The sequence below is a fragment of the Palaemon carinicauda genome, chromosome 34, assembly GCF_036898095.1.
Source record: "Palaemon carinicauda isolate YSFRI2023 chromosome 34, ASM3689809v2, whole genome shotgun sequence".
In the NCBI taxonomy this organism is placed as follows: domain Eukaryota; kingdom Metazoa; phylum Arthropoda; class Malacostraca; order Decapoda; family Palaemonidae; genus Palaemon; species Palaemon carinicauda.
The window spans coordinates 79,539,108-79,564,916 of record NC_090758.1 but is presented as its reverse complement, the minus strand read 5'-3'; the positions used below and the strand labels follow the sequence as shown (position 1 = coordinate 79,564,916).

At 40.6% G+C, this 25,809-nt stretch overlaps 1 protein-coding gene across 2 annotated transcripts in view; it reads left to right on the top strand.

Annotated features, from left to right (window-relative positions):
* The window catches only part of LOC137626508 (uncharacterized), a 57,030-nt gene extending 32,247 nt beyond the window's left edge, over positions 1-24,783 (top strand). The window contains exons 12-17 of one of the 2 annotated variants that reach the window (XM_068357546.1): positions 3,780-3,826; positions 6,376-6,547; positions 11,124-11,170; positions 11,651-11,789; positions 13,660-13,694; positions 24,080-24,783. In XM_068357546.1, coding sequence (XP_068213647.1) covers positions 3,780-3,826; positions 6,376-6,547; positions 11,124-11,170; positions 11,651-11,789; positions 13,660-13,694; positions 24,080-24,127 — 488 coding nt within the window. In that variant the 3' untranslated portion in view covers positions 24,128-24,783. The remainder of the gene's footprint in view (positions 1-3,779; positions 3,827-6,375; positions 6,548-11,123; positions 11,171-11,650; positions 11,790-13,659; positions 13,695-24,079) is intronic. The other variant, XM_068357547.1, reaches the window with a different exon arrangement.
* Positions 24,784-25,809: the final 1,026 nt, after the last annotated feature.

Below are 25,809 nucleotides of genomic sequence, written 5' to 3'. Positions count from 1 at the left end.
ATACCAAGGCACTTTTTTTGGGGGGGTAGCCGACATCAAACAAATGAAACCAAAAATGGGACCTCTCCTCTCTTCTAACCCTTTTACCCCCAAAGGACGTACTGGTACGTTTCACAAAATTCATCCCTTTACCCCCATGGACGTACCAGTACGTCCTTGCAAAAAACTGCTCTTTAAATTTTTTTTTGCATATTTTTGATAAATCTTTTGAGAAACTTCAGGTATTTTCCAAGAGAATGAGACCAACCTGATTTCTCTATGACAAAAATTAAGGCTGTTAGAGCAAATAACAAAAAATATACTGCAAAATGTGCCTGAAAAAAATTAACCCCTGGGGGTTAAGGGTTGGAAATTTCCAAATAGCCTGGGGGTAAAAGGGTTAAGATGTATACTGTACTGTAAATATATTTGGGTAGCGTTGATATTGAGACAACTTTGGGGACAATATAATGTGGACATCAAGTACCGGTAAGTATAGAAATAAAAGATTTTACTCTTAGAATTCAAATTATTTTTTTGTCTTATGTGGCTGGGTCCTAAGATAATCTATGAATAAGATCTTAGCGAATCCACAATAGGAATTTCAAACTTGAGCAACGTCCCTCTTTTTTTTGGACAGTATTTCAAATGGAAGAGTAGTAGAAAGGGGATTAATGGATTTTGTGTTGATAACTAAAAGAATGTTTGGAAGATTGAAAGACGTGCACGTGTTTAGGGGTATGGCTAACGGTATGTCTGATCATTTTTTGGTGGAAGGAAAATTGGTTGTAGCAAAAGAGTGGGGGAATAGAGTAGGTGGATGTAAAAGGGAGCTAGTGAGGGTTGAAGAGCTAATAAAACCTGGGGTAAAAAGTAAATATCAGGAAAGGTTGAAAATGGCATATGACGAGGTGAGAGTAAGAGAAACTGGTAATTTAGAGGAGGAGTGGAAGTTAGCAAAAGAAAATTTTGTTAGGATTGCAAGTGATGTATGTGGCAAGAAGGTTGTTGGAGGCAGCATGAGGAAGGGCAGTGAATGGTGGAATGAAGGAGTGAAGGTAAAAGTGGAAGAGAAAAAGAGGGCTTTTGAAGAATGGCTGCAGAGTAATAGTATAGAGAAGTATGAAAAATATAGAGAGAAAAAGGTGGAAGTAAAGCGCAAGGTACGTGAGGCAAAGAGGGCAGCTGACCTGAGGTGGGGTCAGGGACTATGTCAGTCATATGAAGAGAATAAGAAGAAGTTTTGGAAAGAAGTGAAGAGAGTAAGAAAGGCCGGCACAAGAATTGAAGAGACAGTGAAAGATGGAAATGGAAGGTTGTTAAAAGGAGAGGAGGCAAGGAAAAGGTGGGCGGAATATTTTGAAAGTTTGCTGAATGTTGAGGATGATAGGGAGGCAGAGATTATTGCTGTTCCAGGTGTTGAGGTGCCAGTGATGGGAGATGAGAATGAGAGAGAGATTACAATAGAGGAAGTGAGGAGAGCACTAGATGAAACGAGAGTAGGAAAAGCATCTGGTATGGATGGTGTGAAAGCTGAGATGTTGAAGGAAGGGGGTGTGACTGTAATTGAATGGTTGGTGAGATTGTTTAATGTGTGTTTTGTGTTGTCAATGGTACCAGTAGATTGGGTCTGTGCATGTATTGTACCACTATATAACGGTAAGGGAGATGTGCATGAGTGTTGTAATTCAAGAGGTATTAGTTTGTTGAGTGTAGTTGGAAAAGTGTATGGTAGAGTACTGATTAATAGGATTAAGGATAAAACAGAGAATGCAATCTTAGAAGTACAGGGTGATTTTAGAAGAGGTAGGGGTTGTATGAATCAGATTTTTACAGTTAGGCAGATATGCGAGAAATATTTAGCAAAAGGTAAGGAGGTGTATGTTGCGTTTATGGATCTGGAGAAAGCATATGATAGAGTTGATAGGGAAGCAATGTGGAATGTGATGAGGTTATATGGAGTTGGTGGAAGGTTGTTGCAAGCAGTGAAAAGTTTCTACAAAGGTAGTAAAGCATGTGTTAGAATAGGAAATGAAGTGAGCGATTGGTTTCCGGTGAGAGTGGGGCTGAGACAGGGATGTGTGATGTCGCCGTGGTTGTTTAACTTGTATGTTGATGGAGTGGTGAGAGAGGTGAATGCTCGAGTGCTTGGACGAGGATTAAAACTGGTAGACGAGAATGATCATGAATGGGAGGTAAATCAGTTGTTGTTTGCGGATGATACTGTACTGGTAGCAGACACAGAAGAGAAGCTTGACCAACTAGTGACAGAATTTGGAAGGGTGTGTGAGAGAAGGAAGTTGAGAGTTAATGTGGGTAAGAGTAAGGTTATGAGATGTACGAGAAGGGAAGGTGGTGCAAGGTTGAATGTCATGTTGAATGGAGAGTTACTTGAGGAGGTGGATCAGTTTAAGTACTTGGGGTCTGTTGTTGCAGCAAATGGTGGAGTGGAAGCAGATGTACGTCAGAGAGTGAATGAAGGTTGCAAAGTGTTGGGGGCAGTTAAGGGAGTAGTAAAAAATAGAGGGTTGGGCATGAATGTAAAGAGAGTTCTATATGAGAAAGTGATTGTACCAACTGTGATGTATGGATCGGAGTTGTGGGGAATGAAAGTGATGGAGAGACAGAAATTGAATGTGTTTGAGATGAAGTGTCTGAGTAGTATGGCTGGTGTATCTCGAGTAGATAGGGTCAGGAACGAGGTGGTGAGGGTGAGAACGGGTGTAAGAAATGAGTTAGCGGCTAGAGTGGATATGAATGTGTTGAGGTGGTTTGGCCATGTTGAGAGAATGGAGAATGGCTGTCTGCTAAAGAAGGTGATGAATGCAAGAGTTGATGGGAGAAGTACAAGAGGAAGGCCAAGGTTTGGGTGGATGGATGGTGTGAAGAAAGCTCTGGGTGATAGGAGGATAGATGTGAGAGAGGCAAGAGAGCGTGCTAGAAATAGGAATGAATGGCGAGCGATTGTGACGCAGTTCCGGTAGGCCCTGCTGCTTCCTCCGGTGCCTTAGATGACCGCGGAGGTAGCAGCAGTAGGGGACTCAGCAGTATGAAGCTTCATCTGTGGTGGAAATGTGGGAGGTTGGGCTGTGGCACCCTAGCAGTACCAGCTGAACTCGGCTGAGTCCCTGGTTAGGCTGGAGGAACATAGAGAGTAGAGGTCCCCTTTTTTGTTTTGTTCTTGTTGATGTCGGCTACCCCCCAAAATTGGGGGAAGTGCCTTTGGTATATGGATGGATTTCTTAACTCTTATTATTATTATTATTATTGTTATTATTATTATTATTATTATTATTATTATTATTATTATTATTATTAATATTATAAGTTAAGCTACAACCCTGTTTGGAAAAGCAGAAGGCTACAAGCCCAAGGGCTCCAACATGGAAAGTAGTCCAGTGAGGAAAGGAAATAAGAAAATAGCAAATAAACTATATATATACTGTATATATATATATATATATATATATATATATATATATATATATATATATATATATATATATATATATATATATATTTAAGTACAGTAATAAATGAAGAAATATAAAGTATTTTAAGATAAGTAACATTTGGAAGTTTCAAGCTTTCATATTGTATAGCTGATTAATTGTCCTTTCCATTAATATATAATTTTGCACACTTTGTAAAATTTTCATATGCATAAATAGTAAAAGCAAGAACAAAATTGTAAATTACTATGCACAGAATATGTCCAACGGCAATGTAGGATTATAAATATGTAGTTTAATGTGTATAGAATAAATTTTATTAAAATTCATGTTTTTTTTGCTTTTCAGAATATATAAAATGTGAATATGCGGAAGATGATCTTGGTACCGTAAAGGTAAGGAATTAGATGCTCTTTTTGTTTTTTATCAGTTAGAATATAACTAGCAAATCAGTTTCTTATAAATGTCGTTCACGTTAGACGCGCGGAATCTCAAGCATAACTTAACCCTTTTACCCCCAGGCAATTTGGGAATTTCCAACCCTTAACCCCCAGGGGTTATTTTTTTCCCCAGCACATTTTGCTGTACATTTTTTTTTAAATTGCTCTAACAGCCTTAATTTTTGTCATAGAGAGGTCAGGTTGGGCTCATTCTCTTGGAAAATGCCTGAAGTTTCTCAAAAAATTTTCCAAAATATGAAAAAAAAAAATTTTATAGCATTTTTTTGCAAGGACGTACCGGTACATCCATGGGGGTAAAGGGATGACTTTTGTGAAACGTACCAGTACGTTGAGAGAATGGAAAATGGCTGTCTGCTAAAGAAGGTGATGAATGCAAGAGTTGATGGGAGAAGTACAAGAGGAAGGCCAAGGTTTGGGTGGATGGATGGTGTGAAGAAAGCTCTGGGTGATAGGAGGATAGATGTGAGAGAGGCAAGAGAGCGTGCTAGAAATAGGAATGAATGGCGAGCGATTGTGACGCAGTTCCGGTAGGCCCTGCTGCTTCCTCCGGTGCCTTAGATGACCGCGGAGGTAGCAGCAGTAGGGGACTCAGCAGTATGAAGCTTCATCTGTGGTGGAAATGTGGGAGGTTGGGCTGTGGCACCCTAGCAGTACCAGCTGAACTCGGCTGAGTCCCTGGTTAGGCTGGATGAACGTAGAGAGTAGAGGTCCCCTTTTTTGTTTTTGTTTCTTGTTGATGTCGGCTACCCCCCAAAATTGGGGGAAGTGCCTTTGGTATATGTATGTATGTACCAGTACGTCCTTTGTGGGTAGAAGGGTTAATCGATTCTATAAGAATTTTGTTAGTCCAAGGAATTTTCTTTTAACCAACTTGATTTTTTCTTTAATTATAAACCTCCATTCTTTTTTTTTCATATTATTATAAGCCAAGCTGCAACCCTAATAGGAGAAGCAGAAGGATTCAAAGAGCTTAGTGTGGGAAATAAATAGAGATGTAGAGAAGAAAGCAGAGGGAAAAAAAAAAATTAAATATAAGATCATCATCTATGCCTATTGACACAAAGGACCTCGGTTAGATTTCGCCAGTCTTCTCTATCTTGAGCTTTTAATTCAATACTTCTCCATTCCTCACCTCCCACTTCATGCTTCATAGTCCTCAGCCATGTAGGGCTAGGTCTTCTAACTCTTCTAGTGCCTTGTGGAGCCCAACTGAACGTTTGGTGAACTAAACTCTATTGGAGAGTTAACCCCTTTTACCCCCAAAGGTCGTACTGGTACGTTTCACAAAACTCATCCCTTTACCCCCATGGACGTACCGGTACGTCCTTGCAAAAAACTGCAATTTATATTTATTTTTGCATATTTTTGATAATTTTTTGAGAAACTTCAGGCATTTTCCAAGAGAATGAGACCAACCTGACCTCTCTATGACAAAAATTAAGGCTGTTGGAGCAATTTATAAAGAAAATATACTGCAAAATGTGCTTGAAATAAAATAACCCTTGGGGGTTAATGGTTGGAAATTTCCAAATAGCCTGGGGGTAAATGGGTTAACATTAAGTTATTGTTATTTACTTTTCAGTTGCTTATCCTGACAGGGTTGCTTTTTCTGTTGGGGCTCCTGAGTTTGCAGCATTCTCCTTTTCTAATTAAGGTTGCATCTGGGCTTGTAAGGATAATAGTACAGTAACAATAACAACATCATTCTCATATGGAAGAATACAAAGGTAGTGAAAGAAACAATACAGTTATAGTATATATTGACCCGGAATTTGAACCGGGTATTGGGCAGTGAAGTGCGAGTCTATTAAACCATTCTATCTCATGTAGAATGATGTATTATTTGAAAGGTGTAAGAAATGAGTTAGCAGCTAGAGTGGATATGAATGTGTTGAGGTGGTTTGGCCATGTTGAGGGAATGGAATATGGCTGTCTGCTAAAGAAGGTGATGAATGCAAGAGTTGATGGGAGAAGTACAAGAGGAAGGCCAAGGTTTGGGTGGATGGATGGAGTGAAGGAAGGTCTGGGTGATAGGAGGATAGATGTGAGAGAGGCAAGAGTGCGTGCTAGAAATAGGAATGAATGGCGAGTTATTGTGACGCAGTTCCGGTAGGCCCTGCTGCTGCCTCCGATGCCTTAGATGACCGCGGAGGTGGCAGCAGTAGGGGATTCAGCATTATGAAGCTTCATCTGTGGTGGATAACGGGGGAGGGTGGGCTGTGGCACCCTAGCAGTACCAGCTGAACTCGATTGAGTCCCTTGTTAGGCTGGGAGGAACGTAGAGAGTAGAGGTCCCCTTTTTGTTTTTGTTTCATTTGTTGATGTCGGCTAACCCCCAAAATTGGGGGAAGTGCCTTGGTATATGTATGTATGTATGCATGTTGTAAATGAGACAAATATGTTTCAATTATTTTTATCAATGCAAAGGAGACCCTATATTTGATGAGAAAACTTATATTTGCATAAATCTATTTTAATTGCAGGGAGACGAAAGTGCCGCAAAGAGCGTTCAAAACGGCCACTTGCTCGACGAAGATTGCGAAAACAAGTCGTGCAAGCTGGAAGATCTAATAGACAGCAACCTCACCGAGGCCCTGTTCTCGACCAATTTGATCGAGCAAGAGTGCTTAAGTTCGGCCTTGTCCATGGAACCTCGTAAGTATTGGAAGACGGTGCGCTTTTAATGGTTGCTATGTTAAAGCATTCTTTAGTTAATGTTCCTGTGTTATAATTCATCTTTATTATATTTATTTGTTTCTTCAGGAAAGCATTCTTGGGTAGTGCCATAGCCTCTGTCCCATGGTTTTCCACTGTCTTGGGTTAGAGTTCTCTTGCTTGAGGGTACACTCGGGAACACTGTTCTATCTTATTTCTCTTCCTCTTGTTTTGTTAAAGCTTTTATAGTTTATTTAGATATTTATTTTAATGTTACTCTTCCTAGAATATTTTCTTTTTCCTTGTTTCCTTTCTTCACTGGGCTATTTCCCTTGTTGGAGCCCCTGGGCTTATAGTATCCTGCTTTTCCAACTAGGGTTGTAACTTTACAAGTAGTAATAATAATAATGATAATAATAATAATAATAATAATAATAATAATTTGTGTAATGTCTCCACTAAGTTATATTATAAAAGTTAGGCCACTGGAATTATTATTATTATTATTATTATTATTATTATTATTATTATTATTATTATTACAAGCTTGGCTATAGCCCTAGTTGGAAAAGCAAGATGTGTTTAAGCCCAAGGGCTCCAACAGGGAAAAATAACCCAGTAAGGAAAGAAAACAAGGAAATAACCTACAAGAGATGAATAAATAATAAAAAATAAAATATTTTTAAAAACAGTAACAACATTTAATTAGATCCTTCACATATAAACTATAAAACAGACAAAAATAGCAAAAGGAAGAAAAATAAGATAGAATAGTGAGCAGGATTGTTCCATCAAGACAGTGGAAAACCATGGTACAAAGGCTATGGCACTACCCAAGACTAGAGAACCATGATTTGATTTTGGAGTGTCCTGCTCCTAGAAGAGCTGCTTACCATAACTAAAGAGTCTCTTCTACCCTTACCCAGAGGAAAGTAACCACTGAACAATTACAGTGCAGTAGTTAACCCCTTGAGTGAAGAAGTATTGTTTGGGAATTTCAGTGGTGTCAGGTGTAAGTGGGCAGAGGAGAATGTGGAACGAATAGGCCAGACTATTTGGTGTATGTGTAGGCAAAGGGAAAATGAGCCATAACTGGAGAGAGGGATCCAATGTAGTACTCTCTGGCCAGCCAAAGGACCTGTACCAACCGTGTGTCACACGATCGGACATGAATTATTTTGTATATATTATGCTTGTATCTGCGCTCTTCCCTCGCACTAAAAAGAACCAGAACAAACATGTCTATGTGTCGCCTATGTAACATTGTCATTTCTCGAATATGTATTTTCCTGTTGCCTTGAGGTTTTGTATATAAAGGAGAGTGTTCTTTAATAATACTACTCAGTTGATTGCTTCCTGCCTTTGAGTCCTAACCTTTCTCTCGGCCCATCACAGACCCAATAACTCTAGCGGAATTGCATAGAAGCACTGTTACAGAATGTTTTAACTTTTTATCATACTTCCTTCTTTTCATTTTCCCACTTGATTTACTATGTTTAATTATACCTCTGACATGTAATTAATCATGCTTTCAGTGGTACTGTATATCTTTGGTCTTAAATATTTCAAAATGTGCTTAAGATAGAGACTAGAATGTGAAGCAAGATTTGAGAGAGCAATAAGAGAGATGTTGGAAGCAGATATGTAAATAAGAAAACATATCGTCACCCTCATAAACTAACTGCCTGTCATTTTCTCCACTTGTTGGGAACTCAGAAAAAAACCTTCTCATTTCCTAATTCTTTATATCATTGTCTTGAGTTTCAATTCACAAATTCTTAACAGAAGAATTTGTGAATTAGAATTTGTTAATTGAAGCTCAATACAATGATATAAAGAATTAGAAAATGAGAAGGTTTTTTCTATTTCCCAACAAGTAGAGAAAATGACTTAGGCAGTTAGTTTATGAGGGTGACGATATGATAAGTCTATATGTCCTGCGCTACTCTGTGCTGCAGAAACATGAGCACTGACAAGGGAAATGGTAGAGGCTTTAGCCTTGTGGCTGGAGTATGATGTAAATGTCATATTACAGACGGAAGATTTGGTGTAGAGATATCTTGTCTAGTAGAAGAGAGACTTGAGCTGTGGCAAGCGGCTCTTCTAGGAGAAGGACACTCCAAAATCAAACCATAGTTCCCTAGTCTTGGATAGTGCCATAGCCTCTGTACCATGACCTTCCACCTTCTTGGGTCAGAGTTCTCTTGCTTGAGGGTACACTCGGGCACACTATCATATTTCTGTTCCTCTTGTTTTTTTCTGTTTTTAAGTGTTTACAGTTTATAAAAGATCTAGTTTAATATTGTTCCAGTTTTTTTAAGATATTTTATTTGGATTGTTCATTACTTCTCTTGTAGTTTATTAATTTCCTTGTTTCCTTTCCTCACTGGGCTATTTTATCCTGCTGGAGCCCTTGGGCTTATAGCATCCTGCTTTTCCAACTAGGATGGTAACTTAGCTTTTGATAATAATAATGATGATAATGAAGAACTGGTTAAAAAGGTATTGGACCCCTTAGGCTTATAGCATCTTGCTTTTCCAACTAGGGTGGTATCTTAGCTTATAATAATAGTAATAATGATAGTGAAGAACTGGTTAAGAATGTTTTGGACAAGTGTTGAGAATGAACGAGGACCTGTTAGTCTGAAGGTAATTGACCCATAGGACCTGCAGAAGGGAAATCTGAAGGAGGCCTAGAAGGTTGAAGGATGAGAGGATAGATGAAGACAGAAATCTGATAGGAATCCGGGAAGGAATCACAGGGTGGAATGAAATGTAGGAAATTCATTTCAAATTTAACCCTATAAAGGGAAGAGCTGGTGAATATAAGTTTATGCCGACTGCTAGGGTGGAGGTTGCACACTACCCAGTTCTTCTTGTGGTCGCCGATGTGGTAACGTCCCTGATTGGTGAATGCCAGACTGGGGTTTGAGTCCCGCTCAAACTCAGTAGTTAGTCGCTGCAACCTCACCATCCTTGTGAGCTAAGGATGGGGGTTTTGGGAGAGCCTATAGGTCTATCTGCTGAGTCATCAGCAGAAATTGCCTTGCCCTCCTTGGTCCTAGCTTGGGTGGAGAGGGGTCTTTGGTGCTGATTATATGTTTATATGGTCAGTCTCTAGGGCATTGTGCTGCTCGATAGGGCAATGTCATTGTCCCTTGCCTCTGCCATTCATGAGTGGCAAAAGAAAAGAAGGAAGAAGGGGTCGGTTGCTAGCTGATGCGCCCTCTCCAATGCCTTCAATCAAAAGCATCCTCTTCCACCAAACCTCCTCTTTCCATATCATCCTTCACCTTATCTCTACATCCAATTCTCCTCCTCCCTCTCAGTCTTCCCCTCCCTAACTAGTTCCTCCCAAGTCCTCCTCACTCCCCACCATCCATCCTCAACATGTGCCTAGATTATCTTACTCATCATACTCATAATCTCTAATCTTTACTCTGCCTGCCATTCTTATTTGATAGTTTTTCAGTCTTTCAATCAGTGATATTCCCATAATCACATCTTTGTTCTTGGCACACTACTTAATTACTCTACTTAATTACTCTGCCTTTCATGGGAAAATGTCTTGAATACAGTTCCTGTCCAGTGAAGACTGGCCATCAAGGTTTTTGCTAAGCAGTTTGTATTTGGGAAACTAAGTGAATTTTTGGTAACTGTTCCTGCACAAACCCTCACTTTTTAATAGGAATATGACTCAGTACAGTTGGAACTATGTTGTTAGAATTCATAACGAGGCATCGGTAGTTAATGCCGGGTGGCGGGTAAGACCTACTCGGCCAGCAGTCCACTTAGCATCCACTCTGACCTCAGTCGCCGAGCAGGTCCAAGCGCTTTGACATCTCGTGATATAAACCAGCCAGTTTGGCCATAGGAACTTCCTTCCTCAATCATCCCAGGAAGTTTTAGGTTAAGCGACTGCTCAGTGGACTGTCGGGAGTGACTACCGCCAATTTATAAATTTTAACAGTAGATTTCTGACTTCACGAATTCTACTCCTAGACTGAGGTTTGTATCATCATCTCCTCCTACGCCTATCGACGCAAAAAGCCTCGGTTAGATTTCCCCAGTCGTCTCTATCTTGAGCTTTTAAATCAATACTTCTCCATTCATCATCTCCTACTTTGCACTTCATAGTCCTCAGGCCTGGGTCTTCCAACTCTTCTAGTGCCTTGTGGAGCCTAGTTGAAAGTCTGGTGAACTAATCTCTCTTGGGAATGCAAAGAGCATGCCTAAACCTCCTCCATCTACTCCTCATTATGATCTCATCCACACATGGCAATCGAGTAATCTCTCTTATAGTTTCATTTCTAATCCTCTCCTGCCATTTAACTCACAATATCTTTCTGAGGGCTTTGTTCTCAAACTTACAAAATCTATTGGAGATTGTTTCATTGCCATACTATGACTCATGTCCATAGAATAACACTGACCTTACTAAACTGATATATAATTGATTTTTATATGTAATTTCAGGCGATTTGATTTCCAAATTTTACCTAACCTAGCCATTGTCTGATTTGTATAGTTTGGAAAGATACAAATTGGTTTAAAGGTTTGCAATTTTTATTTTCAGACTTCCTACAACCGGATGTTTCCCTGGATACCCTCTGTAATGCTCAGGTAAGGAATTGTTTATCAATTTTTTTGTATTAATCTTAAATACTGTATCCAGAATAGAATTTCTCACTAGTTTATAATATTGTCATGAATCAGGATTTCAAAATTACAGTCATACAGAATACAGTTATGAGTAGAGTACGGTATACTGTAGTCTAACCTTTATGAGGTAGAAGTTTAAGAAGAAATATACATCCTGTGTTCATGGGATAAATGAACGTTGTTATATTTAAAGTTTCCTTATATTTTTACCCATTACTTTTATCTCCTCAATAGAGGTCTAAGAAGAAATATACACCCTGTATTCATAGAATAAATGAACGTTGTTATATTTAAAGTTTCCTTATATTGTTACTCATTACTTTTATCTCCTAAATAGAGGTCTTAGAAGAAATGTACACCCTGCGTTCATAGAATAAATGAACGTTGTTATATTTAAAGTTTCCTTACCTATTTTCCCGTTACTTTTATCTAAATTTGCAGGAAAACAGCGTCGCTGACGACGCCCTAGATTTCAGCGACCTGGACGGCTTGGTTGTCGTCAAGAACGAGACGGAGAGCAACCTATCCATAGGGGAAGAGAATGAAGAAAATGACGCCAGTCAGTTTCCCTTGTCAAATGGTACGTATTTGACGTCGGCTCTCTCCAGGTCATTGCTGGGTGCTATTATAGTATGCTATCTACCGTCGAATTTCTACTATAGTATGGTATCTACCACAAAGTATATTATCTACCGTCAATGTTAATCCTCCTGTTTGATGATGATTATCAAACAGATTACTTACCACCTGTATGTTATCCTCATTGCACTTTAATGATAGTTTTATATTTATTGGAAGGACAACATGGATGCATAATTATAAGCAGTTTGTTGGTTAGGTTATGTTGGGTTAGGTTAGGTTGGGTTGGTTAGGTTGATTTAGGTTAGGTTAGGTTATCAAGTCAGTAGTGATCCTCCTTATTAGAGGAGGATTAGCAAGTAGACTGTATTCTTAGGAACTGATGATAGGTATCATAGTATAGTCAGAGAGGGGTGGTAGATAGCAAAATCGGCGGTAGATAGCATACTATAATAGCAACCATTGCTATATTTGCTAGGCCATAAGAGATTTGAATCCATTTTCACTTGGTGTCAATGCTATGCCCCTTACATTTTGAAGGGCCAGAATCCTCATTCTTTTTAAAATGTACAGAACTTAAATTACTGTTAGAATAAATAGCGACGTTTAGTGCAGGGCTTTATCAGTTGTTCACCCTTTTACCCCCAGGCTATTTGGAAATTTCCAACCCTTAACCCCCAGGGGGTTATTTTTTTCCCAGCACATTTTGCAGTATATTTTTTTTAAATTGCTCTAACAGCCTTAATTTTTGTCATAGAGAGGTCAGGTTGGTCTCATTCTTTTGGAAAATGTCTGAATTTTCTCAAAAAATTATCAAAAATATGAAAAAAAAATTTTTATAGCATTTTTTTGCAAGGACGTACCGGTACGTCCATGGGGGTAAAGGGATGGCTTTTGTGAAACGTACCAGTACGTCCTTTGGGGGTAAAAGGGTTAAAATGTAAGTAGTTTTGATTTTGAAGTACCGGTACGTCCATGGGGGTAAAGGGATGGCTTTTGTGAAATGTACCAGTACGTCCTTTTGGGGGTGAAAGGGTTAAAATGTAAGGAATTTTTATTATTCTGAAATAAAAGGATAAATGAGGACCTAAACCTTTTTGAAACTCGAGAAGAGAGAAAGAGAGATAGTCCGGGCTGAAGAGAGTAGAGGGAAGTTGTTCCACGTGTAACCCAGTGAAGTGAGAAGCTGAAATAACTGTTTATGAAGATGTTAGTTTTGCAAATAGAGATTAGAGAGAGAGAGAGAGAGAGAGAGAGAGAGAGAGAGAGAGAGAGTTTGGGCAGAAGAAAGCAGAAAGAACTCGTTCCACGTGTAACCCAGAGAAGAGAAAACCTAAAGTAAACATGTTTATGAAGATGTTATTGTAAATAGAGAAAATAGTCATGAAGGGAGAGGAAATGTATGCGAAGAAACAGGGTTTCGTGTTACTGGTGAATGATAATGTTTTGAAGAATTCAATTAGTTCATCTGTGAGTAAATTTTGTGATTTCGTTCAGATTGCTTTTTATCATCCCATACAGATTTTTATCTTTGATGCTTGATCCACCTCAACATTTTTTTTAAAGCTCTTTAAATGAGAGAGAGAGAGAGAGAGAGAGAGAGAGAGAGAGAGAGAGAGAGAGAGAGAGAGAGAGAGAGTAAAGTGTACTACTGTATATCATGTAATTGGAATACACCACTCCCGTGCTTTTTATTAATACTGCCGATTTTATGACCGAATGTTTAATCTCTCTCTCTCTCTCTCTCTCTCTCTCTCTCTCTCTCTCTCTCATTTGTAAAGAAAAGAAGTACTTTTTCCAAGAATGAAAATAATCTTTTGAAATGCAAGATAACGAGATGTCAAATATATCTTGATTGCTTTCTATTCCAGGCAGTTCCAATCACATCCACCAGGAAAATGTAAAGGTATAGCTCTGAATTTTGTATGTTATTATGTAACTTGATAAAATCTTGTAAGATAGATGTTGGTTTTCAATTATGTCATGTTGTTTAGCATTCCCTTTTTATATATCGTTATCGTTTCCTACGCTTGTTTACGCAAAGGGCCCTCGGTTAGATTTCGCCAGTCGTCTCTTTATCTTGAGCTTTTGAATGAATACTTCTCCATTCATCCTCTCCTACTTCACGCCTCGTAGTCCGCAGCCATGTAGGCCTGGGTCTTCCAACTCATCTATAGTCCATTTCTTTTAGCGAGTCATATTTGCACCGACTCGCAGGGGTGCCCTTTTAGCTCGGAAAAGTTTCCTGATCGCTGATTGGTTAGAATTATCTTGTCCAACCAATCAGCGATAAGGAAACTTTTCCGAGCTAAAAGGGCGCCCCTGCGAGTCGGTGCAAATCTGCCTCGCTAAAAGAAATGGACTATAGTACCTAGTGAAGCCTAGTTTAAAGTTCGGAGAATTAATCTCTCTTGAATCTTAGAGACACGTTTCGATTAGCGAGGGGAATGGGTGACGGGAGTGCGAATCCATTCTCTAGAATGGGCATTTTTTATTTGCTGGGTGATGGGAAATGTACGAGATCTATAAAATGAGCAATAAAGACTTTTCTATCTTCTGGAGTAGACACTTGTCCGAGGGAGGGGGCTTGAAAAAAACGTAGCTCGAAGTTACTGATATCTGGGCTCGTACAATGTCGGGAATTCTAGCAGGAGGTCAGTTTTTCGTTTACAGCTATAGTTTATTTTAATAATATTCAGTCTTTTATTTAAATGAGATGTAATTTTATATGTAAATTTAGTTATTATTTTAGTCATATACTGTAAAATCTCACTTATCTAAACCCTTATCTTTAAGGTTTGGCAGTTTATTCAGACTTATGTTCTCCGCTTTATAACTGCAAGCCTCGTTAACGAGTCACTGGCCATTGAAGCTCATTCTTACGTCATACACTATTTTATTGCCAAGAAGAATCTTATTGAAAATAAGTTACTGTGGATGTATTTTTATTCGTGGGTACCAATTTTCGTTGTTTAATGTTGGTTCGTGGATTCTTAAATTCGTGGATTTCCGTTTTGGAACTTTTACCTTTTTGGTTATTAGTTGAGCCCCAATTATGATAAAGTGTTCATTTGCGATGCAATAATTATCATAGTGCACGCCAAACATATTCACAATAACAAATTAAAATAGTAATCCACAATGGTTTAGAAAATGTTGGTCACCAACACAAATCGAATGTGTCCAAGTTCAATACTAAATTCTGACAGCGTATAAAAATTTTCGTTGGATTTTTAAATTCGTGGATTCGCCCACCCATGAAGACCACGAAAATTGGTACACCACGAAGAAAAATGCTTTCACAGGATTTTAAACTGAATACAGTATAGTACTGTACTTAAATTTTAAGAATCAACCCACACAACATAACTTTTGTCTTTGATATCAAGGTAACCTTCCTCTTCCTCTATATTTATTGGATCCTTTGACTATCCAGACTGTACTATATTGGATCCTTCTCTCTGGTTGCGGTTCATTTTCCCTTTGCCTACACATGCACCGAATAGTCTTCCCTATCCTTTATACATTCTCCTCTGTCCTCATATACCTGACAACATTGAGATTACTAGACAATTCTTCTTCTCTCAAAGGGTTATCTACTGCACTGTAATTGTTCAGGGGCTATTTTCCTCTTGGTAAGGGTAGAAGAGGCTCTTTAGCTATGGTAAGCAGCTCTTCTAGGAGCATGTAGTTTGTTCTCTAGTCTTGGGTATTGCCATAGCCTCTGTACCATGGTCTTCCACTGTCTTGGGTTAGAGTTCTCTTGCTTGAGGGTATACTTGGGTGCACTATTCTATCTTATTTTTCTTCCTCTTGTTTTGTTAAGGTTTTTATACAGTAGTTTATATAGGAAATATTTATTTTAATGTTACTGATCTTAAAATATTATTGTTTCCTTTCCTCACTGGGTTATTTTCCTTGTTGGAGCCCATGGGCTTATAGCATCCTGTTTTTCCAATTAGGGTTGTAGCTTAGAAAGTAATAATAATAATAATAATAATAATAATAATAATAATAATAATAATTGAACAGTTCCGGTCCATAGGCAAGCTTTTGACACACTCCTGCCGTAGTGTTTCAGACTTATAACTCCTTTCTTCCCCAGTTCTCTTTATTGGTTTCTCTGAGTTTAGACTAAATAATGGCTATAGATTAGAAATTTCACTGAACTCTTCTTTGAAACAAAAAAATGATCTTCCCATCGGATGTGATTTTAAATCTGTAGTAGATTAGATATATTGAAAGGGTTCTTCATAATTTTTAATACCAAAATATTTAGAACGTTTCGTATATCAGTTGGAGAATTCGCAAGTAATTGTATGTGCTAGGCTAAAAATGTAGGGGAAAAGAAGAGGTATTTTTGGTTAGTCGTCCACATTATATGCACTGGGCTGAAGAATGTTTTCTTAATTAATTTATAAATTGGAGTATGGCAAAGTTAGAAATTGCTCAGTGTCCTTAAGGAATTCTGCCTGCAACGCTTCATCCAAGGTAAACTGTAAGCAGTTACTTCTCGCTTAGGGCAAGAAACAAATGAATAGGAACAAGCTAATGAGAGAGGTTTAGGCAGAGAAGCAAATGAATAGGAACAAGCTAATGAGAGAGGTTTAGGCAAAGAAGCAAATTGATAGAAACAAGCTAATGAGAGAGGTTTAGGCAGAGAAGCAAATGAATAGGAACAAGCTAATGAGAGGTTTAGGGAGAGAAGGAAATTGATAGGAACAAACTAATGAGAGAAGTTTAGGCAAAGAAGCAATTGAATAGGAACAAGCTAATGAGAGAGGTTTAGGCAGAGAAGCAAATGAATGGGAACAAGCTAATGAGAGAGGTTTAGGAAGAGAAGCGAATGAATAGGAACAAGCTAATGAGAGAGGTTTAGGCAGAGAAGTAAATGACTAGGAACAAGCTAATGAGAGCGGTTTAGGCAAAGAAGCAAATTGATAGGAACAAGCTAATGAGAGAGTTTTCAATATTAAACTTACCCGATAATCATGTAGCTGTCAACTCCGTTGCCCGACAGAATTCTATGGAGGGATACGCCAGCTATCACAATACTAGAAGGGGGTGTATTTACCAGCGCCACCTGTGGCCAGGTACTCAAGTACTTCTTGTTGACACCTCCTCAATTATTCCTCTGTCGTGCTTCCGGCAAGACGTTCTGGGATACGCTTATGTTCTTGGAGTATTTTCACGACTTTGGTGAAGTATTTCTCTTTGATTTCGGCTGTCGCTTTACTGGAAACTTCTATTTTAGCTTAGTTAGCTTTTGGAATTAATTTGATTAATTTTGGTGACGAAGAGAGTATGAACTCTCGTTCACCTTTCAATGGCCGACCCTTCCCTTAGACGGAAGTGTTGGTGTCTAAGAGAGTATAGACTCTCTTTCTTAATTTTGCTTAACAAAAGTTATAGATTTATTTTATATCTCTCCGCCTCTTCGATTAACTTCCTTTTATTATAAACTTATTAAAATTAATTTTTATATTTGTTTATATTCGACCTTCCTAATAGTAGGCGGTCTTTTCTTGGTACCGAAGTTAATTATCGTGAGCCCGTCATTTCGGTTTTACCTGTTAACATATTATGCTATTTTAAGGTCTTTGAAAGAATTTCTTTGATAGTCTCGTACTTTTTCAAAGTTGAACTAACGTTTTGTTTGTCTCGGCAGTTGTTGACGTTCAGAACGTTTCAACTTGCACTCTATCGTTACGATAGAGAAAGAATGTTCACGGTTTCACATTGCAGTAAGAGTAACCGTGTCTAGCGTTTTGTTCATTCTTTCTTAACTTAATGGTTTTGATCCTAATAAAGGAACTTTTCTTTTTGGGAAATATTTCAGTTTTTTCCTTTAACAATAATATGTTTTAACGATATATATGATTGGGCTCTTCTCTCAGGTTCTAAGTCAAGAGAGAGAGAGAGAGAGAGAGAGAGAGAGAGATAGAGACGGAGGGAGAAAGAGGATAAACGTTTCCCTCAAGCCTGCCAGGCGTACGAGTAACGTCGTTATCGTTTTTTGCTCTTCTCCCTAGTCTCTTTTGGGGAAGAAACTAAACGTTTCTAGAGTGATCTAGTGTTTAGTCTCTTTCCAGCCACTGAATTATCTTTCATTAGATTTTTCTGTTACATTGTAATTCTGTTTTCGCAATTACTAACTTTTGAGAAGGATAGAATTGCGTGTTTCAGGTACAAACCACTTAAAGTTTCGAGTTCAGTGAAATAAGTGCAAACAGAAATCAAAGTGATAAGTGATTAGCGCAAAGTATGTCAGTGTTATGCGTGAGGGTACTTTTGTGCGCGCCAGTCGTCCTCCCAGTCCGGGACCTCTTGCAAGCTCCCAAGCCCAGGGGAGAAGCAATGTCGAAGGGCATAAGGGTTCGGCAGGCCTTGATCGGCGCACAGAAGTATCCTCGGTGGTTGTGGGCGTGTCTTACCGAGACCGTCACTCCCACCCGCAGACGATTGAGCCCTTATTTTGCTCGTCTGCAGAAGAGATTTAGAGGAGAAAATAAAGGCAGAGTTACGCTGGTCTCAGGTCTCAAGACCTCTTAAACGTAAAGTCCAGACCTATGCCAGACGTACGAAGTAAAGTTCAACAACCCGGATGCAGTCATTGGGTTAGCTCTGACTCTCCTCAGTCATCAGTTTGTCGGGCTGAGAGTGCGCCTACACTCCCCCCCCCCTATGCTCGCTCCACCTGATCGCAGTACCACCTGCCAGGCGTACGATGTTGTGGACTCTACTACAGTCCATGCAAGCACAGCTTTCGGACCTGTTGCGTGAGTGTCGGGCTGAGAGTGTTGCACCTCCACCTGCACCCTTTCAGCCTGTGCTCAACCCGCCTGCACTCGCTGCACCCAGTAGCAGCACCATCTGCCAGGCGTACGATGTTGTGGACTCTACTACAGTCCATGCAAGCACAGCTTTCGGACCTGTTGTGTGAGTGTCGGGCTGAGAGTGTTGCACCTCCCCTGCACCCGTTCAGCCTGTGCTCAACCCGCCTGCACTCGCTGCACCCAGTCGCAGCACCATCTGCCAGGCGTACGATGTTGAACCTTTTTCTGTGTTCGCTGTTCCCAGTGTTGTTCAGCCTCAGCCTTCTTTAAGGCAACCTTCGGTTTGGGATCAGGAGGATTACCCCACTCTTCCTCCTCCTCCCCTGGCTGCTCCACCGGTGGTGCAACTCTCGGTGGAGGTACAACCTCTTCCACCTGTGAGTCAGTCTCCTCAGCTGCTGCACCGAGCTCAACCCGTGCACCCTGATCCTGCGCCTCAGACACCTCTGCTTGCGGGAACTTTACCTTGTTCTGCACAACCTCGGTCTCTTCACGCTCCACTCATACCACAGGAACAGGAACTTTCTGCACCTTCCACTGTTGTTGTTCCAGCTCGTTCTGACTCTGCTGTTCAGCATACCTTACCTCCTTTTCAAACCATGGCAAAAATATGAATCATGAGTTATGAATGTAAGGTAAACATTATGTTGATTTTTAAACCCCATGCAAGCATGCATAAAGCACTCTAGCACTGGTCATGGAATTTCTGAGAAATGTTAAACGCCATGCACACGCTCTGCTTTCCTTACAGCAGGCTCTGCTTACAGCAGGCTCTGCTTACTACATGCTCAGCATTCAGCATGCTCTGCATTCAGCATGCTCTGCATACAACATGCTCTGCATACAGCATGCTCTGCATTCAGCACGCTCTGCATACAACATGCTCTACTTACAGCATGCTCTGCATACAGCATACTCTGCATTCATCATGCTCTGCATACCTTACCGCATGCTTCTCAACATATCTTGGGTTGTTGCCAACTCACTAGACTGTCAAGCAGTTTCATAACGTTGCCTTCTAGTCTGCTGCTTTTGCACCAGTGAACCCTCACTCAGAGAACTTAGCTTTTCTAGGATAAGGTCCCTGTAGATGAGAAAGTTCTTTTCTCCCTCCTTCTGATATTCCCTTGAGGACTCTGTCATTTGGAGGGAGCCTTTAGCTGCATAACCTCTTATGGACTTTTATTTAAGCATAACATGCTTACAGGGAAGGTAATGGTTCCACTTCAGCCGCTAATCCCGTCTGTTACCACACCTGCTCCCATAGACCTTGAGCTGTGTTGCATGACATGCAGTCCAAGCTTAGTCCTTGTTAGAGGATTTTTGTTTACGGAGTCAATGTGTCACGGGGAAGACGTTCAACAACCAACAGAAGGGACTTGTTGTGACGCAGTGCGGCAACCTCAGCAACCCGTTAAGGAGTTGTCTGTACGACCCAGATAGTCTAGACAGATTCGGGTTGTCACTGTACTTCCTCGCTTGCCCATGATTGTCAGTTTACAGACTGTGCAGCAGTATCATGATCTTGTGTCCGGCTCCGTCAGACGACTGGCTTTTAAGAGCTCCCACAAGTCGTCGCTGTCTGGAGATTTTCAAATGGACTATGGATCTGACCAAGGAACTGGGCCTCCTGGTCAATTTTGAGGAGTCTCAGCTCGTTCCATCCCAGACCATTGTTTCCTTGGGTATGGATCTTCAGAGTCGAGCTTTTCGGACTTGTCCGTCGGCCCCAAGGATCTTCCAAGCCCTAGAATGCATCCAGAGCATGCTGAGAAGGAACCGATGCTTAGTCAGGCAGGGGATGAGTCTAACAGGGACACTTTCATCGCTGGCCCTGTTCATCGAGTTAGGGAGACTCCACCTCCGCCCCCTTCAGTAGCATCTAGCTGCTCACTGGATAAAGGACATGACGCTAGAGACGGGCTCAGTTCCTGTTTCCGAAGAGATGAGGTCTACTCTAACGTGGTGGAAGAACAGCATTCTTCTCAAGGAAGGTCTACCTTTGGCTGTTCAGACCCCCGACCACCGTCTCTTCTCGGACGCATCGGACACGGGCTGGGGTGCGACACTGGACGGACAGGAATGCTCGGGAACATGGAATCAGGAGCAAAGGACACTTCATATCTATTGCAAGGAGTTGTTGGCAGTTCATCTGGCCTTGATAAACTTCAAGTCCCTCCAGCTTAACAAGGTGGTGGAGGTGAACTCCGACTACACCACAGCCTTGGCTTACATCTCCAAGCAGAGAGGGACTCATTCGAGGAAGTTGTTCAAGATCGCAAGGGACCTCCTCATTTGGTCAAAGATCGAAAGCTCACGCTGGTAACGAGGCTCATTCAGGGCGATATGAATGTCATGGCAGATCGCCTCAGCCGTAAGGGTCAGGTCTTCCCCACAGAGTGGACCCTTCACAAGAATGTTTGCAGCAGACTTTGGGCCCTGTGGGGTCTGCCAACCATAGTTCTATTCGCTACCTCGATGACCAAGAAGCTCCTCTTGTATTGTTCTCCGATTCCAGACCCAGCAGCAGTTCGCGTGGATGCCTTTCTGCTGGATTGGTCCCATCTCAACCTGTATGCATTCCCGCCGTTCAAGATTGTCAACAGGGTACTTCAGAAGTTCGCCTCTCACAAAGGGACACGGTTGACGTTGGTTGCTCCCCTCTGACCCGCGAGAGAAGGGTTCACCGAGGTACTGCAATGGCTGGTCGACGTTCCCAGGACTCTTCCTCCTAGAGTGGACCTTCTGCGTCTACCTCACGTAAAGAAGGTACACCCAAACCTCCACGCTCTTCGTCTGACTGCCTTCAGACTATCGAAAGTCTCTCAAGAACTAGAGGCTTTTCGAAGGAGGCAGCCAGAACGATTGCCAGAGCAAGGACGACATCCACTCTCAGAGTCTATCAGTCTTAATGGGAAGTCTTCCGAAGCTGGTGCAAGGCCAATGCAGTTTTCCTCAACCAGTACCACTGTAACCCAGATTGCTGACTTCCTGTTACATCTAAGGAACGTAAAATCCCTATCAGCTCCTACGATCAAGGGTTACAGAAGTATGTTGGCAGCGGTTTTCCGCCACAGAGGCTTGGATCTTTCCTCCAACAAAGATCTACAGGACCTCCTTAGGTCTTTTGAGACCTCAAAGGAACGTCGGTTGTCCACTCCAGGCTGGAATCTAGACGTGGTCCTAAGGTTCCTAATGTCATCAGGATTTGAACCGTTCCAATCAGCCTCTTTTAAGGACCTCACATTAGAAACTCTTTTCCTCGTGTGCTTAGCAACAGGTAAAAGAGTAAGTGAGATCCACGCCTTCAGCAGGAACATAGGTTTCACATCTGAAACGGCTACATGTTCCTTGCGGCTCGGTTTTTTTTGGCTAAAACGAGCTTCCTTCCCGTCCTTGCCCTAAGTCGTTCGAGATCCCAAGCCTGTCCAACATGGTGGGGAACGAACTAGAGAGAGTACTTTGCCCTGTTAGAACTCTTAAGTACTATTTAAGAAGGTCAAAACCATTACGAGGACAATCAGAAGCCTTATGGTGTGCTATCAAGAAGCCTTCTCTACCAATGTCTAAGAACTCAGTTTCTTACTACATCAGGCTTCTGATTAGAGAAGCAAATTCTCATCTGAAGGAAGAAGACCTTGCTTTGCTGAAGGTAAGGACACATGAAGTGAGAGCTGTGGCTACTGCAGTGGCCTTCAAACAGAACCGTTCTCTACAGAGTGTTATGGATGCAACCTATTGGAGAAGCAAGTCAGTGTTCGCATCATTCTATCTCAAAGATGTCCAGTCTCTTTACGAGTACTGCTACACCCTGGGTCCATTCGTAGCAACGAATGCAGTAGTAGGCGAGGGCTCAGCCACTACATTCCCATAATTCCATAACTTTTTAACCTTTCTCTTGAATACTTTTTATGGGTTGTTCGGTCGGCTAAGAAGCCTTCCACATCCTTGTTGATTTGGCGGGTGGTCAATTCTTTCTTGAGAAGCGCCGAGGTTAAAGGTTGTGATGAGGTCCTTTAGTATGGGTTGCAGCCCTGTATACTTTAGCACCTTTGGGTTGATTCAGCCTCCAAGAGGAACGCTGCGCTCAGTAAGGAAGACGAACTTAAAAAAGAGACAGAGTAACGGTTCAATTCGACTTCCTTACCAGGTACTTATTATTTCATTGTTATTTGAGATAACTGTTATATGAAATATGGGATACTTAGCTATCCTTTAATCTTGTACACTGGTTTTCACCCACCCCCCTGGGTGTGAATCAGCTACATGATTATCGGGTAAGTTTAATATTGAAAAATGTTATTTTCATTAGTAAAATAAATTTTTGAATATACTTACCCGATAATCATGATTTAATTGACCCTCCCTTCCTCCCCATAGAGAACCAGTGGGACCGAGGAATAATTGAGGAGGTGTCAACAAGAAGTACTTGAGTACCTGGCCACAGGTGGCGCTGGTAAGAACACCCCCTTCTAGTATTGTGATAGCTGGCGTATCCCTCCATAGAATTCTGTCGGGCAACAGAGTTGACAGCTACATGATTATCGGGTAAGTATATTCAAAAATTTATTTTACTAATGAAAATAACATGTTTAGGCAAAGAAGCAAATTGATAGGAACAAGCTAATGAGAGAGGTTTAGACAGAGAAGCAAATTGATAGGAACAAGCTAATGAGAGAGGTTTAGGCAAAGAAGTAGATGAATAGGAACAAGCTAATGAGAGAGGTTTAGGCAGAGAAGCAAATGAATAGGAACAAGCAAATGAATGGGAACAAGCTAATGAGAGAGGTGTAGGCAAAGAAGCGAATGAATAGGAACAAGCTAATGAGAGAGGTTTACTTTCTTCCTGCTGCTTTTGTTTTCCACGATGTAGTTTTAGCCTCGAAGCTCGATCAAATGAGCTTCTTTACTCTTCAAAGGACCAGCTGTGAGGGTAGCTTTCCTAGACTAGTACACCCAGCCACGCCCTTACTGCAGAGCAAGTTTTCCTGTGTTTTAACCCAGCCTGCCACCTATGTCATCTCTCCCCACCCTTTTTTTTTTCGGTTACTCAACGCAAAGTAAGGGCATGGCAAGGTGCCCTTCTTCGGAACAAGGTGTACCAAGGCTTCTCGTCTCCAAATGTACCGTATCAAGGCTCTTGCCAGTCCCACCTGCATTATGCTTATTTATGTAGAGAAATATGGTTTGATTGATGATGTAAAAAGACTTACACATTTATTGAAAATATATAAATAAACTTCATTCTCATTCAAGCGTATTGTCATTATTGATATTATTATTATTATTATTATTAAGCTGGTGACTTCTGGAATATAAACAGATCAACTTTTGAACTGGTGATCTCTGGAAGACAGAGACAAAAATATTAGAAAAAAAAAAAACACTTAAAATTTGAGAATTTCTTTTCTAATTCTTGATCCATAATCTGACCTCACATTTTTATCACTTACAGAACGTGATTGATTTCATGAGATCAAGATTCTGCGACAGTTTAGTTTGAAACGTCCTTCAGGAGAGGACAACGACGTCTTGCAGCGACGCGAGAAAGGAGCTCGGAGGACGTTCCCGTCCCCCCGAGGGTCATCGGCCGGTGAAAACCAAAAAAGGAGGAGGAGCAAAGAACGATGCAGTACTGTACTTATACAGGAGCTTGCTAGTCAGCGAGTGGACGCCAGTGATACTATGTTTTGTACATAACCCAGTGTGTCAGTATGATAGCTTTAGATAGTTAATATATTTTTATCAAGTGTAGAAGATTTAAGACATTATTCAGTTATTGTTGTATCGGCAGTATCGGTTGAAGTTGGAGAATCATTCTGTCGTTTTAATTTCAAAATCTAATTTTTTAACTTTTAAAGTTAACTTGAATTCAACTCGAAATCGAAGAGGGAGCGAGAGGGCTCTTACGACTGATTTTGTCTCAAACTTTGAGGAAAGAAAAATCTAGAGATTTATTTAAGCTGAAGTAAGATTTATGTAATTTAAGAGTTAGTATTTTATCTGTTTTTATAATTTTTTCTCTTAGACTCCTTGTATTGATTCCTATAATTTAGATTTGAATTCACAAAACTATTTGTGATAATGCAAGCAGTAATTTTTTTTTTTTTTTTTGACGAATCACAAACGTTGTATGGTCAGTAAAGATAAGTTTCAATGTACCGTCTCTTATTGGTTCCTTATATTGAACCAACTTGAATAATCAGTTTGGTAGTATGTAATAGGAAAGAGAGGTTATAATTATTATTATTATTGTTATTATTATTATTATCATCATCATCATTATTACTTGCTAAGCTACAACCCTAGTTGGAAAAACAGGATGCTCTAAGCCCATGGGCCCCAACAGGGAAAATAGCTCATTGAGGGTCATTGAAATTAGCTAGCAAGATTCTACAAAATAAAATTTCCAAAGCAAAACGGAAAGCAAGGAATCTATAATTGAAATAGATTTAACTTGAGTACTTAAGCGTACTGTACCCACAAAGAGGTACCCTTGACCTAACGACTACAGAAGGCAAGTTAAAAAATTGAGAATTTGCCTTCTGTATCCAGAAGCGGGTACCTTTGAACTAACGATTACAGAAGATAAGCTGTAGAATTGAGAATTAGCGTACTGTCCCTACAAACGGGTCCCCTCGAACTAACGACCACAAAAGGCAAACTAGAAAATTGTGAATTGAAATAGATTTGGCCTATGTAATGGAGGTCCTCTTAACATTAAACTTAATGAGGTTCTGAGAAGCGGCTGCAAAAATGGGTTTGTTCCAGCACGAAGTACTTACCTCGAACTACTTTCTTAGCTCCCCAGCCTCTTGGGCGTGCATTTCAGGTGGTCCAGCAGCCGAGGGCGACGTCGAGAAGGAGCTTTCTAACTTAATGTTCCAAGAAGCGGCTGCAAAAATGGGTTTGTTCCAACACGAAGTACTTACCTCGAACTACTTTCTTAGCTCCCCAGCCTCTTGGGCGTGCATTTCAGGTGGTCCAGCAGCCGAGGGCGACGTCGAGAAGGAGCTTTCCAACTTAATGTTTCAAGAAGCGGCTGCAAAAATGGGTTTGTTCCAACACGAAGTGCTTACCTCGAACTACTTTCTTAGCTCCCCAGCCTCTTGGGCGTGCATTTCAGGTGGTCCAGCAGCCGAGGGCGACGTCGAGAAGGAGCTTTCCAACTTAATGTTTCAAGAA